The sequence below is a fragment of the Thrips palmi genome, unplaced genomic scaffold, assembly GCF_012932325.1.
Source record: "Thrips palmi isolate BJ-2018 unplaced genomic scaffold, TpBJ-2018v1 HiC_scaffold_16, whole genome shotgun sequence".
Lineage (NCBI taxonomy): Eukaryota > Metazoa > Arthropoda > Insecta > Thysanoptera > Thripidae > Thrips > Thrips palmi.
In genome coordinates, this window is record NW_023144625.1 from 2817709 (window position 1) to 2834993 (window position 17285).

At 43.3% G+C, this 17285-nt stretch overlaps 1 protein-coding gene across 3 annotated transcripts in view; it reads left to right on the forward strand.

The window, feature by feature from the left end:
• The first annotated feature begins 3507 nt into the window (after window positions 1-3507).
• Window positions 3508-17285, forward strand: part of LOC117642009 (venom carboxylesterase-6-like) — a 33242-nt gene continuing 19464 nt past the window's right edge. The window contains exon 1 of one of the 3 annotated variants that reach the window (XM_034379754.1): window positions 3508-3739. In XM_034379754.1, coding sequence (XP_034235645.1) covers window positions 3527-3739 — 213 coding nt within the window. In that variant the 5' untranslated portion in view covers window positions 3508-3526. The remainder of the gene's footprint in view (window positions 3740-17285) is intronic. The other 2 variants (XR_004587522.1, XM_034379755.1) reach the window with 2 other exon arrangements.

The following is a 17285-nucleotide window of genomic DNA, read 5'->3' on the forward strand; positions in this document are numbered from 1 at the left end:
GGGGCGGCGGTCCGATCACTTCCGGTCGTCTAAATTTTAAAAGGGTACACTCTGAAGGTGCCTCGAAAAAAAATTGAGACATTTCTGATGAATGGATTCTTTGAAATAACGCTTTGAATTTTGACTCCTAACCTAACCTGAAAACAGGTCGTTTTCGGACCCTTTTTCCGATCCACTTTTTCATGTGCGTATTGTAAGGGTAACGGTTATACTGAACGATCCCCCGCGCGTGATTCTAGCAGTCAAAAGTGTAGACTACATGAAAAACTTTGAATACATGAAATTGGTCGATTGGTTTGGCGGTACGGGCTCGCTAACAAAAATGATCCATGATTGTTACCCATATCCATTTTCGGCACTTTACCCTATGCTTCGCTTTTTTCAATTTCTTCGATTTTACACTGCAAATCCAAGTGTCCCACGCTTGCAAGTGTTGACCGGTTGTGTCCGACGCTCTGAAGTGTCGACCACACTGTGTCCGACGCCTGCAAGCGTCGACCACAGCATGTCCGATGGCTGAAGTGGTGGGGCCACACAGGGGGTGGCAACGGCCTAGGGAGAGCGTGATGCGATGCTCGCGCCGTCAATGCAGGGGTTGCGCACTTGTTCGAGGTTATGAAAACTAGACTGTGCTTTTCAAAACGCTTTGCACCGATGGAAAGGACTTGAAATTTAGGGTGCATTAGGCTAATTGCTCTTCTCGAAACTCCCCCCTGACCTAATATTAAGGTGCAGTAAAAACACCAAAAAACACGAGAAATCTTAAAATTTAGAAAAACTCGAATGCGCCATGTTGATGTAAATGATTCCGCCCTTGTGTTTGGTTGAGTTGGAAGTATCGGGCAGTCTACTAGCCCTAATCATGAGACAAGGGGTAATGGACTCGCAAAGGAACTGGCCGGAATCTCTGCCTTGCGAATTGTAGTACACTATTTTTCCCACTAAATATGCGACTTTTGAGATGGCTCGGGCATATTTGGAAAGAAGACACCTTAAAATATGCCCAAAATTCAAAAAGAAGTTTAAATTTTCCCACCATAGCTCGAACAGGAACAGCTTCGCCGTTGCACTACTCAAATGCGCAGGGCGACGCAGGGGGGACGCATCTTCAACTTGCGAAAGAAGCTTCCGGATGCCGCAAAAGTGATCCTACGCTTGTGATCCGCGCTTCCTAGGCCGTTGCCGCCCCCTGGGCCACAATAAGAAACTCAGTGTAATTTGCCGTAGGACAAACAGTGTGCTACACATGCAGTGCAGGCGTCGCGCACAGTGTGGTCGACACTTTAGGGCGTCGGTCACAGCTGGTCGACACTTGCAAGCGTAGGACAAACTGGTCTACGCCTTAAAGTGTCGACCTGTCATACACTTGGATTTGCAGTGTATGTTCTTTTGTTCGAAATTCAGTCAAAATTCCGAAATGTGCGTATTTGATGGTAGAAATGTGTGTAGAACGCATGTTGAACACTACACACCACATAACCCTCGCCGTGGCCCTGCCCCCCCTCCCCCACCCCCTTCAACCGCTCTCTTCTCCGCGGAACCTTTGCCACCACTTTAGCAACAAGGAAATTGCGGCTATTGCAACACATTTAGAAACTTATGCGATTATGCGAAGGCATTATCTTCACTCTCGAAACCTTGCGAAGAATGTGTTCGCATTACAAACCTTTTGGTTTGCAGCTTGCGAATAGTTTGGCTTGATTGTATTACGAACTAGTAGTTTGCAATTTGCGAAGAATGTGTTTGCAAGGGTTCGCAATACAAACAGGTTGTTCGCAAATGATCCAGGAAGCGGAAGAAGGGGATAACTCAATTTTGGCCATTTTCCAGGAGAAACCAAAAACTGTTGGGAGGGAAAAGTCAAACAAAACAAATGAATGTTGCACATGTTAATAATTTCAAAAAGCATTAGTAAAATTTTGGAAAAAAAATAAAAAGTGTAAGGTCACTCCGTAGAGGATTTCTGCGACTCATCGCTTTCCGTTGAAATGGAAAACAGAGTCAGCTCACCTTATATTTCCTAAACAAAGAGGAATTTGGAGACAAGTCAAGTGCAACAATAGTCTGCATAAGTGTATGTTACTCTGGTGTATTTTTGGGATTTAGCTCTCTTTTCCAAATTGAAATTTAAAATTAAGGGGGGACTAAGTTGAGGTGATTCTTTTTACACAAGATTCATAAAAATACAAGTTGAGTTATATCCTTTTGCCAATTTGTCAAATGGACTCATGTGGACTTCCGTTGAGTTATCTCCAAATTTAGACCGTAAAAGGGGTTAAGTTGAGTCATACCCTTTTTCCATGTGGATTTTCTCCTAAACTGCTTGGAATTCAGTCAAATAATTTGGTGTAATGATGGAAACCATTCTAAGGCACAATATTAAAATACAAACTCAATTTGGGGATAAGTCAAGTTATTCCCTTCTTCCGCTTCCTGGATCAAATGGCGAAGCACTTTTTCGCAAGTTGCGACCTACTGATTTGCAATACGGATGCGTTCTTCGCTTTGCCAACAAGTGAGGCTCTCTGCAAGCTCACAAACACATCGGTTTGCAAGGTTTCAAGAGTGTTCCTATCTAATTACATTCCGAAGATATTACATATGAAACCCGTCGGTGTTGAAACACACTTAAACGATCCCGTTCCTGTCCTGCAGGGATCCCTTTTGCTTTCCCTCTTTGAAGTTATCTCTCTGTCCAGAGAACAGAAGTTATTACTTTACACACTAAATGTCATGGGACTTTTTTTGTCCCACGGTTTATGCAATTTTAAGCACATCCGACGCTGATACAATTTTGTTCCCGTCTGGTGACACATTTTGTCCGGCGCCAGCTGCAACTTGTACTTTCACTAGACAATTTGTCCCGCCTGGCGGACACAAAATTGCATCACTACCGGATGTGCTTAAAATTGCATAAACCGTGGGACAAAAAAGTCCCATGACATTAAGTGTGTAGAGTATGAGGAAACACGTTGCAACCAGCTCATTTGGAGAAGCTATTCACTTTAACTATACTCTGGTCCTTCGCGTCACAAACAGTTAGTGTCCATGCACTCACACATTATGACATTGTTTATAAGCTTACCGAAAAAGCTGATTTGTCACGTCAAAAACATTCGCCAAAAACCTTGATACATGATACTAAGGTCAGTTAAAGTCAAGGTGAAACTAATGAGCCTATAGGCTGTATTATACATGTTCCAAATATGCTTCAATCACGAAATACGAGTCTGATAACGGCCTATCAGACGCGCACGTGATGTGTTCTGATAAGGACCCACTCCGCGTGGCAGCAAGCGGCACCTGCCCATGAAGCCGAGGCACGCTGCGATGCACCATGGAAGTAACCGCTCTCGAGGCGACAGACACTTCGCGTGAGTCTTAATCATACGGCAGTGTTCGTTGTGCAAGTGTCTCCCCCTCCCGGCCCGCCCCTGTTTTCCGCCTCCGTCATGGCCGGCGTGAGAGAACGCTGCCAGTCCGTCGCGGGATTCCGTGCGCGCCGCACGCACGCTCATCGACCGCCATGCCGCACTTGTTGGCCGTCCTGGCGGTGGCCGCGCTCGGCGCCGTCGCCCTGGCGCTGCCCGAGGACCCCACCATCACGCACGCGCGGGGCAGCCTGACCGGCAAGCGCCTGCAGAGCGCCGGGCTGCGCGAGGGAGTGCAGAGCAGGGACTACGCCGCGTTCTGGGGCATTCCGTTCGCCGAGCCTCCCGTCGGCAAGCTCAGGTTCAAGGTGACGTACTAAGTAACCACACTCTCAGACTGTTATTGACTTTTTGTCCTTTGTTAAAGAGTATTTTACACAGCAATAAAACGTACAATTTCCTCAATATCTATGTAAGATTTCGTTCGTTATATTGGCTTAAAGTCAATTTGCTATTGACCAAGAGTCAATAAGCAATTGACTTCAGAAATAGTCAACAATTGATGACAATTGAGTCTTTATAAAGAACAATATTATACATGGTTACAAAGGAAATACTACATATTATTGCTGTTTGAAAAACTACGTAAGCAAAGGACATAAAGTCAATAATGGTGAGAAAAAAGTCAATACGAGTCTGAGAGTGCAACACTTAATCCGTTATACGCACTACAATTAACAAGGATATGGCCAGTTGGTGTAATTTTGGGTGGGACACGGGGTGAAAATAGGGAAGCCGTTTCCTGGACAAGTTTCGTCATAGAGCTCATGACTTTACTAAATGTTATTTTCACAATACAAACATCACATGTTATACGGTATGATTTCTAAACTGTCAAATCTTGTCCCGAAAACAACTGTCTTATTTTTACACCGTGTCGCAGAATTAAGTCAACTGGACCTTCGGCGTTTGCACGTTACGTATAGTTTTTTGTAGCCCTAATACCAAGCCAAATACGAGTGAAATTTATTTTGTAATACATGTGTTTTTGTGCGTAATTGAAGAGTTTTGGTGTACATAGCTTACAGATACTTTCTTTGCGACTTAAGGATACAGTGTTACATATAATCGCAGATTTACTACGTATTTCATAACCAATTGTTGAGAAACGATACCCAATAATGCACTCTCAGACCTTCACTGATTATTTTTTCTATATTGTAGAAAATTTACTCTACGGCTTACTGATTTTAGAGCGTTACTATGATATAGTAAATATTTTCAATAACATATCGAATAAATTTTACATGAGATACATGTAGAGATTTGACGGTTTAAAAAGGAGTTAAACAAGTGTCAGTCAGTATTTTTATTTCTTGTCTTCTTCCCCCCTCTGGCTTGCTTCCCTCACTCTTGGCCAAGGCCCTACAATACTCCTCTTTCTGAACTCACCCACCAAGCAAGGTGTCACTGTTGCCCAAACTATAAATTGGATCGCGCCTCAGCGCCGGTCAACAGTCTGTAGCCTGGTCTCGGTCTGTACGCACCTCCCTAATAAACCAGTGAATCCCTACTCTCTCTCGTCACTTATCCGTTCCTCATCACTATTAGTGCCCTACACTACAAGTGGTGACAGCGGTTAAACTGGCGATATTGCGTGGGTTTTCCCTACGTTTTTGAAGGAGGACGAGAGTGTGACGAGCGATTTGTGTGATTGAGTAGTCTATAGGAGGTGTAAGGAGGTATTGCCTGGCTGGATAGTCGTGCTGCTTCCTTGAGGAGCGTAAGCCACTACCAGTCTGTGCAGTCCTACACTTCTCTGAGCAATTGGGTTGACTGATCGTAAGCCTAGTATTTGTGCTGATCAGTTGACAGTTTGAGAGGGTTAGACGAACGTAAGCCTGGAGCTGTTTGAAACGTAACCACTCAGGAGTGCGCTGTTTCAGACGTAAGCACAAGAGCTGTTCGGATAACTTGAAAGAGGTGGATTAACGAAAGCAGTTTGTAAAAAAACGTGCTGTTAAGACACGGAGTGAGTGGACGGAACTGAAAGCAGAGCTTGCTCGCGCTAGTTACCGTCGTTAGGTCAAAGGAATTTCAGGAAGTACACGAGAAAGAAAACACAAGTTCTCAAGACATCGCTGTATTATGCAGCCTTTCAGACAACCAGCACGTGACTTCTTCGATCCACACGTGGGACCTTTGCCGCATCCGATGGACGAAGATCAACCAGGCCCTGCTGGTCCTGCTCAAAACGAGCCGCCGCAGCAACCCGACGCGGTAGTTCGAATAGTCCCGCCTCGCGCAGGCCGACCCGGATTGCCCGGATTTGAAGGGTTTGATGTTCAAGAGGTACAGCCTGCAGGAGAACCCGAAGCACCAGAAGCCGGCCGAGGGCGTGGCCGAGGAAGGGGACGTGGCAGGGGCAGAGGCCGCGGTAGAGGCAGAGGCAGAGGTCGCGGAGCTGCTCAAGGACAAGCAAGAGAGTTGCGCCAGCGTCACGTCGAGGAAGCAGACGACGACGACGATGAAGACGAGGAAGCAAGCGAGCACGGCGACGACTTGGGTCATGGATTCCAACAAGGACTACAAGCAATGCAGCCTCTCTTTAATGTCCTAACTCAGATATTGAACACGCAGCAGCAGCAGATACAACAACATCAACAACAGCAACAACAAAATCAGGGTGTACAACAACAGCGCCCAGCACCCACTACAGAGAGTACTAGAATCCCAGAATATGATGGAGAACATTGCTATACGCTGTGGAGGTCACAGTTCAACAAGATTACAAAGAACATGACAGAAGAAGAGAAGAGTCAGAAGCTCGTGACAGCTCTACGAGGAAAAGCTTTGATGGTCTTGCCAATGCTAGACCAGCAAGGAAAAGAAGCAACGTTTCAAGAACTGGATGCTCTTTTGACAAAAACATTCAGTGCTGTAACGTCACTTTGGCAGAGAAAGCGAGATTTTGAAACGTTGAAGCAAGGGCCAGATCAGAAGCTAGAAGATTTCGCTCTACAAGTCGAGCATGTGGGAAGAAAATACATGGTCACACACAATGAAGAAGACCTACAAGAAGCATTAGTGACAGCTTTCGTCAAAGGCTTAGCAGATAGCCACATGGCGGAAAGACTGGCATTTGCACAGAGCGACACGTTGGCAGATGCTGTAAAGAACCTAAATAGAGGATTACTGCTGTATGGAGAGCGACCAGCCAAAAAGGTCCGTTTGGCTGAGATCGAGTCCACATCAAAGGATACAAGTGAAGTTGAAGTAAACCAAGCTGAGGGTGAACAGAGTACTTCTGGTACTGGAACTCAGACGGTTCAACGAGGACGAGGCCGTGGACGTCCTAGAGGGTCTGGAAGAGGCCGTGGACGAGGCGGTCGAGGATATTAGACAGGGAAGCATTTCAGATATCTGCAATGCGAACGGCGTTTTGTGCTACAAATTGGTAACCGGCCGTTTAAGACTAATTCGACCCCGCTGAACACGAATTGCCCGGTTACCAAGCTCGATTTTTTCATTTAAGCCCTTAAATCCAAGATGGCGGCCAAAATGGCGCCCAAAATGCCCGAATCGCAGTTCTAACGCGCTGTGAAGCCCACACTCACGAGTTGTTGGTTGGTTTTCAGTTAGATTACCATTCAAGTAACGCGATGGGAGATTTTAGAGCCATGGGCATGAGTGTTCGGGGCCCAAATGCGAAGATGGCGTCCGAAAACGTCAAAAATCGCTTATAACGTCACATTTTGACCGTTTTTGCGACAATTTGCTGATTCTGTGATTGTTTTGGGTCTTCCTTCGACTAGATAAACCAGATTTTAAGTTTGCATGACGTGTTGTCACATATGCTAGGGGCCAACAGGCCAAGATGGCGTCCGACAACGTCAAAAATCGCTTAAAACAGCTTATTTTGACCATTTTTGCGGTAATTTGCTGATTCTGTGAGTGTCTAAGGTCTTCCTTGGACTAGATAAACCAGATTGTAAGTTTGCATGACCTGTTCTCACATAAGCTAGGGGCCTAGAGGCCAAGATGGCGTCCGGAAACCTCCCAAATCGCTCCAAACTACACTTTTCCTATTTTTGGCTATTCAGCACGTTCTGTATCTCCCGTATCTCCTCGATCCTAAAGCCTGAATGGATCAGGGTGGCATAAGGCGTATATGGAATGTCAAAACCAAATCAAATCGTTAAAACAAATCAATGTTCTATTTTCTAATGTTTTAGAAAAATAAGGTTTCTAATGAGTAGTTTGTTAAGTGTTCTAACAGCAACACTGTAGTTATAGTTTCATTACCTGAAATCGACAGTGACCCAAACGGTGACGTGTGATGATCCTCTTTTAAATTTCTTACTCCACTCTTAATGTCTTACGATGAAATTTGACCTATGTTATTTGTATGTTGCAGTGAACGAAGCGATATTTCTTCGTAATGCGAATCTTCTTAGCTTTTTCGTTGTAAGATACGAAGAAAAACTTTCGTAATATGAAGAAAAACCACCATCGTATTATGGGAAATTTCTTCGTAAGACATTTAGAGTGATCCTTAATATTTTCTCTATTGATACTTCTGGATTTTATCTCCGTATCTCCAATGTTAAATTTTTTGTGACTTTCACTTCATATACTTACTAACTAAGATCAACATGTTCAGCATCCAACGTTTGTAATCACTGTGTTACAAAGATTTTACCGCTGACGACAGTAGGAAAGGTGCCCGGCCACCTTTACTACTAACGACACTTCATAAAAGAAACCGAAATTTTAGGTATCCTTTGTCAAGGATTATTTTGTATTCCTAATCCATACCCTATCTAGTGACGACGTTTATGTGCCACTACCATTATCAGTAAAATAAATCGTCACCGGGTGATTCTGTGCGTAGGTCACACTCTAAAAAATAATGGCATTTCTACTACACCGTCGTATGGTAAAAGTACCAACTTCGGTATGGGAAATGACTATCCTATACATGATTTGGAAAATTCCTATGCTTTTCGTTCTTTTGCCAATGCGGTGTAGTAAAAATCCGAACCGAGTATAGGAATTTGATTTCCTGTACTCGTGATCGGTTTTTTGCCACACTTTTTAGTAGAAATCCTATTACTTCAGGCCGTTGTATAGTGCTTTTCCTACAACGCATTAGTAAGAATCCCAAACATTTCTGAAAAATCTTTGGAGGAGAGAGGGGAAGAAAACGGATATTCAATATTGGTAACAGGCTGCACAAGGACCAAGGCGGCAAAACTGCCCAGAGGAAAGTAAACAAAAGCTCATGTGTGTCAAACCGTTGTATAGAAATTGGCACTGTAGACGATTCGTTAACACTGGTTTAAAGTTATTTTGTATCTTGTTCTGCCCCATTATCTCATATGGTTTTGGATTATTTCGACTTCTTCAGTAAAACTTGAAATGGGTAAGTCTCTGAAAGTCGCGGAAACTCTGAGAACTATTTATGTAAATGAGCCATGGTTTTAAATCCTTGCGAAATTTTACGTGATATTATAATGAGACTGAAAATAAACGTAGCGCTCCAAAGCATTTTGACATCGTCTTTTGTTAAGTTACCTTGCAAAACGTAAACTGTGGGTTAGGGTATATGGTCCACTGTCAGCCGCCTGGCGCCAGGTTTCACAAACATGCCGCTAGGTGGCGCTTGGAGCGCCGTGCCCGTTCACCAATAAGTATTTCCGATTTATGTTACTAAAGAAAATAATTTTCGACAACTATATCATCTGTTGCCTAAGTAAGTGTCAGCCCTAGCCGTTGGCTTTCAGTTTTAAACAAAATATGACACTATAGTCGAGAAAAACGCATCTGCATGTTGCCACTCGCTGGCGACTGCGGTCGGCCATTAGGTTGGGTGCACGCAAGATCTTCTTCATGACTAGCTGCGCGGTCCACCTCGTCTAAGGGTAACCTTGACAGGTCTGAACTGTCTTCCGAGTTTGAGATTACTTCTGCTGGAGTCCTCACTCTCACTACTTCATTTTTGGTAAAGCCTTCCTGTGAGATGTGCCGCCATGTTCTTCCGAATGATGATCCACTAAACAAGCTTTCCTATGCTTGAATAGGAGTTTCACCACCTCACGTAACGAAAATATCCCACAATTCGTATGGGATTTTTACCATACACGGTGTAGTATTTTTCCCACACCCTAATATAGTAGAAACCTAACAACATGTATAGGATTTTTGCCATATCGACATATGGTAAAATTACCATGTCCTGTGTGGGAAAAATCCTATACCGAATAGGTTAAATGCGTCCGATACTTTTATAGGATTTCTACCACAATTTTTTTTAGAGTGCATTTTGGCTGTAGCTAAATTATAAAAATAAGTTCACCTTTTTGAGACAGATTTGGTCTGGATGGCTCACAGTACTCCTCTGAGCGTGGCAACGCTTTGAGTTGACTTTCATTTTCACACCCTATGAAATGCGTCGGAACTTTCAGAAATCATGACGGAATTATCATATGACGGAACTTACAAAGCGAAGTGTTTAATCAGCTGACCCGCTGCGATACAAGATAGGCAAAAACTGTTGACGGTGTCTTTTCGAGCATCCGAAACATCGCTTTTTAGCGAAGGTTGTGGCAACTTTGTCCCTCGGAAGGAGGGAGCTATGGTCCGAAACGGAATTTACATCTATTTGTACACCCTACCCGTTAAACATTTCTGACGGGCTGGAAGCGTTGTTTGGCCGCCCCAGGTCCCACGGGCACGGGCTTCCGGTTGTGTTTCCTATGTTCTTTCGATTCCAAGCGGTCAGGGGGTTCTTAAACGAAAAGGAATCCCAGTGGAACGTCAGTTGTGAAATCAGCTTAGGTGACGTGGTGACACGCTGGACATTTTCCGAAAGGATGTTTCGAGTTCAACAAATGATGACACAAAGGTCACCTTCCGTAGTTTTGTGAAGAATAAGTCATGGAAATAGTGACTACAGTATGGCAAAGTTGTTTCATAGGTGTTCCTGACCATGATGGGACTTACAAAACGACACTTTAGCAGGATACAAAAACTAGAAAAACAAAAGTTAGATCGATGTTGTCACTTGTCCACATGAGGACATGGTCCTCGTTCACTAAAACAGAATTGAATTGCCCAAGCTACCCATTCAACCTCAATTCAGACGCAAGGCCCGAATGACCTGAAATGACCGCCTATGCACGGAATCACACCACCTACATAATTCCTCCAGATTCACGGAAAATGAGGCACTAAATCCGCAGAAAGCGCAAGTTTTGACTCTTTCGGACGCCATCTTTGACTGTGGACCCTCAGTTCACGTGACAGCAGGTCATGCAAACTTACAATCTGGTTTATCTAGTCGAAGGAAGATCTTAGACAATCACAGAATCAGCAAATTATCGCAAAAATGGTCAAAATGTGATGTTTCGAGCGATTTTTGACGTTTTCGGACGCCATCTTGGCCTGTTGGCCCCTAGCTTAGGTGACAACAGGTCATGCAAACTTAAAATCTGGTTTATCTAGTCGAAGGAAGACCTAAAACAGCCACAGAATCAGCAAATTATCGCAAAAACGGTCAAAATGTGACGTTTTAAGCGATTTTTGACGTTTTCTGACGCCATCTTTGCATTTTGACCCCTAACACTCATGCCCATGGCTCTAAATTCACCCATCGCGTTACTTGAATGATAATCTAACGGAAAACCAACCAACAACTCGTGAGTGTGGGCTTCACAGCGCGTTAGAACTGCGATTCGGGCATTTTGGGCGCCATTTTGGCCGCCATCTTGGATTTGAGGGCTTAAATGAAAAAATCGAGCTTGGTAACCGGGCAATTCGTGTTCAGCGGGGTCGAATTAGTCTAGAACCGCCGGTTACCAATTTGTAGCGCGAAACGCCGCTCGCTTCGATTTAGAGAGCCTTTTTCAGAAATGCTTCCCTGTCTACCAGACGCTTTGCGCACAGCTCTGGCATACTACCAATTCCAGGATGCTGGGAACCAGCGCAGCATTGGATGGCTGGACATGAACCAACTTCGGTCCATTCAAGGCCCCAGAAATCAAGGTAACCAGTCGCAGCAGGGTTACCAAGGGCAGCGTCAGAATCAAGGGAACCAAGGCCAGCAGCGCATGCCTTACGTTCCCAGGAATGATAACCAAGATGACCAGGGAAACTAGAGTTGGTACCCTTCCAATCGGAGGGAAGTCGGGTGCCAGAAGAGCCAAAAGTGCTTCAGGTTAAACCAGAAGCTACTCCGACTGTAAAGAAAGAAGACAAACCAGAAGTGAGAAAACCAGTAAAAAGGAAGACAGATGAAAATGCAATGGTGAAAAAGCCTAAACAGTGCAAGCAGAGTAGAGAAACTGATTGCATGAAAAAGGCGTTGCAAGACTGTACCAGTAAAATCCTCAATGAAGAGCAACATCCAGATTGTGATGTGTGTACTTCTTGCAAGGATGTCCCAAAAGTTGCGGAATGCTCCTTACATAAAGTGTGAAATTCTGGGAAAAAAACCAGAAGCACTATTAGATACAGGAGCACAAAACAGTATTAAAAGAACAAGAAAAGTTTTTAACCAAAAAAGGGGGCCCCCTTTAAAAACCCCCTTAAAAAAGGGAAATTAAAGTCTATGAACACAAGTAAACAAATTTTGGAAACCTGGACGGATTAAATAAAAGGGGAAGGTTTTAATTTTTTCCAAAGGGTTTGAAGTCCCTTAGGAAAACCCCAAAAAGGAAAGTTTATGGGAACATTTTATTTTAAGAGCCAAATCCAAAGGGAACTTTGTTAAGTTTGGAAAAAAGGGTTTGGAAAAAGTTGGGGGTTTGGGGGCGAAAGTAACCAAACCAAAAGGGGAAATTTTGGGGAGGGACGGAAAATTGATAGGTGGCCCAACCAACAAAGCTCCTTGGTTAAGCCTTTGGGGCCAAAGAATTGGAGAAAAGTAATGGGTTTTTGGAAAAAGGGAAAAGCTGGGAAAAAGGCCAAAAAGGAAAAGGGGAAAACCAGGGGGGATTTTTGGGGCCTGGAGCAAAAATAGGGGGGTTTCCTTTCCAAAAAAATTTCAAAAAAAGCCTTCCTAAACTTTTGGCCCCCGGGGGCCTGGGGTTCAAAAATTAACCTTGAAAGGAAAAAAGGGAGAAAAGGGAAAACCCCTAAGAAAGGGAGAACCAAAGCCAAATTGAAAAGGGAAAAGTGACAAAAAAGCCCCCCCAATTTTGGGGAATAGCCAGAGGAGGTTTTTAAACCCCGGGGGGCAAAGTACAAAAAAAGGGGTTTTTACCTTTTAAATTTGGGCAGAAAAATAAATTTCCAAAATTTAAATAAAACCCCAAGGGCCACCGGGAGGTTCCAGGAATTTTGCAAAATTTTTGGGGAAAAAGGGAAAAACCTTAAAGCAAAAATGTTAAAAACCCCTTTTAAGAACCATCTTAAAAGGTTTTTAAAAAGCCATCCTTTGGTACACCCCGGTTTTAATTGGTTTGACACGGAGACCCAACCCCAAATTTTCTTGGGTTTTGTTTATGGAAAAAAGCCGAAAAACCCCTTCCCTTTTAAGGGGGGAAAAAACCCGAGGAGGGCAGAAGGTTCCCAAAAAAAAGGGTGGAAGGTTTGGGTCACCCTTTGTGGGTGGGCGGAAACCAGAACACAAATTTACCCCAACATTTGGGGGGCAAAAAAAATAAAATTTCCAAGGAAAACCACCTTGGAGAAAGTTGCCAGAAAAATTTGCAAAATTTTCCGGGAAAAAGGCATTAAAAAATTAACCCCCGGAACAGGGGAAGGTGTTTAGAAAACAATTTAAAACTCCAGAATTGAAAAGGAAAATCCCTTTTGGGACATGCCCATGGTTGTTTCCCGGATTGAAAAGGAGATAACCCCACCAAAAAAAGAAAAAATTTGAAGCCTTCCCAAAAAGGGGGGAAAAATTTTGAAAAGAAGAAGGGAAACCCTTTTCCCAAAAAATCTAAAATTTGGGAGCCTTAAAAACCCATGGGTTGATGGGATCCAAAAAATTCCCTTGGTGACCAAAAAAAGGGTGAAGAAAGGGTTTTGGGTTTGGGACTGGAAAATAAATGCCAAAAGGGGGTCCGGGCAGGCGCCAAATACCAAACCAAATTTTGCAAATTTCGGGAAAAAGCTATTTTGTCTTTTTTGGGCCCAGGGTAAATTTTTGGGTTAAAAATTTTGAAAAAAAAATCAAAAATTTAAAAAAATTTTTTTCATTGGGGAGGAAATTTTAGGGTAACCCGGTGGGATTTTTTCCCATTTGGGTTTAAAATTTAAAAACTTTTTCCCCCAACAGTGAAAATTGGAAAATTTTTACCTTAAACAAAAAACCCGGCTACACCCAAAATGTTTTTGCATTGAAAGGAATAATTTTCCCCAAATTGAAAAAAATTGTCCCCAAAATGGGGGAAAAAGGGGGGATTTTCGTTTAAAAACCCAAAATTAATTTAAAAGGAAGTTTTTTTACCCATGCCGGGTCAAAAAAAGGAATAAAAATTTGAAAAAGAAGGGGAACCCACCAAAATATTGGGCCCCGGGAAAAGGGATGAAAAAGGAAAAAGGGTCCCGGGGGTTTAAGGGCGGGTTTTTAAAAAATTTTATTTTAAAAAAAAATTTATTTCCTTAACTTGGAACCTTTTAAAGGAAAACACCAAACCCCCCTTAATGAAGCAAGGTGTGCCTTTTCGAAGGGTCTAATGATTGTAAAAAAAGCTTTTGCAGAGATAAAACAAAAGCTGGTATCGCCACCCATATTGGGAACACCAGATGTAGAGAAAGGCCAATTCACAGTAACGTGTGACGCAAGTCTGACTGGACTGGGAGCAGTCCTGACTCAAGAACAAGACGGCAAAGATGTGACTATCTCTTTCTGGTCTAAACTGCTCAACAAAGCACAAAGGAACTATTGTGCTACACACCGTGAATTACTTGCTCTAGTAGAAGCAATAAAAGCCTTCAACCATTACCTGGCAGGAGCGCCGTTCATTGTAAAGTCTGACCATGCAGCTTTGCAGTGGCTAAGAAACTTCAAAAATCCAACTGGACGCCTAGCTCGATGGCTTGAAAGGCTGGCGCCATACAAATTTGAAGTTGTCCACGAGAAAGGAATCAACATTGGGCATGCTGATGCATTGAGCAGACGGCCTGCTGGGCCATGCACGGCCAACTGCAAGAAATGTGCAAGATTAGAAGAGCGAGACGCGGCATCCTTGAACTACATAGACATGGATAAACTTTTAGAGCTCGATACACTACCTTCGTCCAAAAACTTTGAACTATTCCATGTCTATGACAACATCTTCCACAGTCCACCTTCAATTCCACTATGCCATGCAGTCAGTCATGATGGCAAGTTTGGAAAAGGACTGGCATTGGAGTTAGAAACTCTGTATCGAGTGAAGAAAGATTTCCTGAAACAGAAGGACAGAGGATGCCCAGGATTAGTCATCTCTCACAGTCATGGAAGATGCATAGTGAATGTCATCACAAAAGTGAAGTACTATGACAAGCCTACTCCAGAAGAGGTAGAGCAACCCTTTAAATCACTCTACGATTGTGGGTAATAAAGCACAACGTACCTGCAATTTGCATGCCTGAATTCTCGTGTGGACTTGATAAAATGCAGTTAGCCACACTGGTTGAAATGCTTCACAGGGTGTTTGGAGACTTGGCTTTCCGGATCTACATGTACCATTTTGAACCTGCAACAAACATACACTGGAAGACATGTGATGTACACTGTAAATTATGTGAAGTAGAGGATAGAATGACAATCCCTGCAAACACAGATGAAGTGATAGCCAATTGGACAACGATTGTGCCTGATGGAGTCTCTAGCATGACCATGGTACGAGACCAAAAGCTTGATGAAGACATAATGCCCATTTATATGGCTGTAAATGATGGACAGAAGCCACATTTTCAAGAAGTGTCTGCCTTTGGTCCACGCACAAGGACACTGTGGCATAAGTTCAAATCATTGGAAATCCAAGACCATTTGCTATACAAGAGAATTGAACATCCGTCTGGAAATCCTGAAAAGACAAGCACAGTGTTAGTTCTTCCGAGAAAACATGTGAAACCAACAATGGAAATGTACCACACACAGTTGGGCCAAAATAACCATTTTGGTGTCGGTAAAACCTTACAAGCCTTGAAGAGATTCTTCTGGTGGCCAGGAATGTACAACGATGTGGCAGAATTCGTGGCAAGTTGCACAACGTGCCTTAGAGTCAAAGGACCTCTTCAGAAAGTTAAAGTGCCCCTCAAGATATTCCACGATGGAGTTTTACATGGAAGATGGCATGTTGATACAGCCGGGCCATATCCTACAACAAAAGAAGGATACAAATATGTGTTAGTGGCAGTGGAAGCACTGTCTGGATGGCCAGTATTTGTGCCACTCAAAACTGTACAAGCCCAAGAGGTAGCAAGAGCTTTGATTACTCACGTGTTCTCAGTTTATGGAGCACCACTGTCCATACTAACAGACAAAGCTCAGATCTTCGAGTCAGAGTTGTTCCATGAAATAATGGCACTCTATCACATTAAGAAAACTCGAACGACTTCTTATCATCCTTCAGCCAATGGAAAGGCAGAACTTTGGGGTCAGAACACTGAAACAAAACCTCAAGTTACTATGTGATGGAGCTCATCGAATGTGGGTAGAGTATTTACCCTTCATTGCACAAGCATACAGAAGTCTACCTCATGCCAAGCACAAGTTCTCACCTTATGAAATAATGTTTGGAGCGCCAATGAGGACACCTCTTCACATGGACCAAGGACCACCGCCTGTGATGCCAGCAATGAGAGACAATTACCCATGGGCAGTGCGAAATGCATTGTGCAAAATCCATGATGAAGTCAGAAAGATACGAGCTGAAGCTGCAATCAAAATGAAGCAATACTATGACAGGAATGCGGGAATTTGTCCTTTCAATGTAGGAGACAAAGTTTTCCTGTACAACAAAGCATTGAAATGGTATGAAGCATGCCAAAAGCTACATATTGAGTGGACAGGCCCCTATACAATACTCACTCTTATAAATGACTGTGATGCTCGAATTCAAAATGATAAGGAGCCTACTGATATCCAAGTTGTACACATGGATCGCCTAGCACCACATCCTTCAGTTGGAGAAGAAAACGTTGGAGCTTGGCTAAATTGGCTCACATTCAATGGAACAGACGAGTCTGATGAATACTTGTTTCTGCAAGAGAAAAAGAAAAAGGAGTGAGACAGAGATACCAGGTAGCACCTGAGACCTCAACAATACTTGGTCCAACAGTTCCCATAGCAACAAAACCACCTTGAAAAGCTGAAGCAGTCATGAGTCAAAGAATGGATACTTTTCTGGAAAAATACAAGATTCCTAAAAAGCCAGGAAGCAAGACAGATGACAAATGGGAAGCAGTAGTAAAATTGGCAGGACGCAGTAAGCTGTGCCATAAAACTGCAAGTAAGAAGCCAATGAAGCCACTGAAACAGAAAAAGGTTAAAGCAGCCTTACCTCAAGTAGACTTTGCTGCTCTCAAAGCAAAGATGCAAAAGAAATATGATGAACAGAAAGCCCTTCAAAAAGAAAAACTGGAAGCAGCTGAAAAGGCGAAGCAAGAGAGACGGCGAGAGTGGGAATTAAAACAAGCAGAAGTAAGTGCTTCACGCAGAAAAATGCAACAAGAGGAAACAGAAAAACGCAGAGCAATGGTTCGAGATTGTGAAGCAAAAGCAGAGGAAAGACTACAGTTTGACTTACTGGAGGAAGAATTGTTTGGTTCTGCTGGTACGAACAACGATGATGTCGATATTGTCCTCTCTGACTTGGACGAAGACGAATTGCTTGAAGAACATAGCCAGTTGGTTCCACAAATGCAGCAACTCTCAGTACAAGAAGAAACGGAGATTGCAGATGTTGAAAT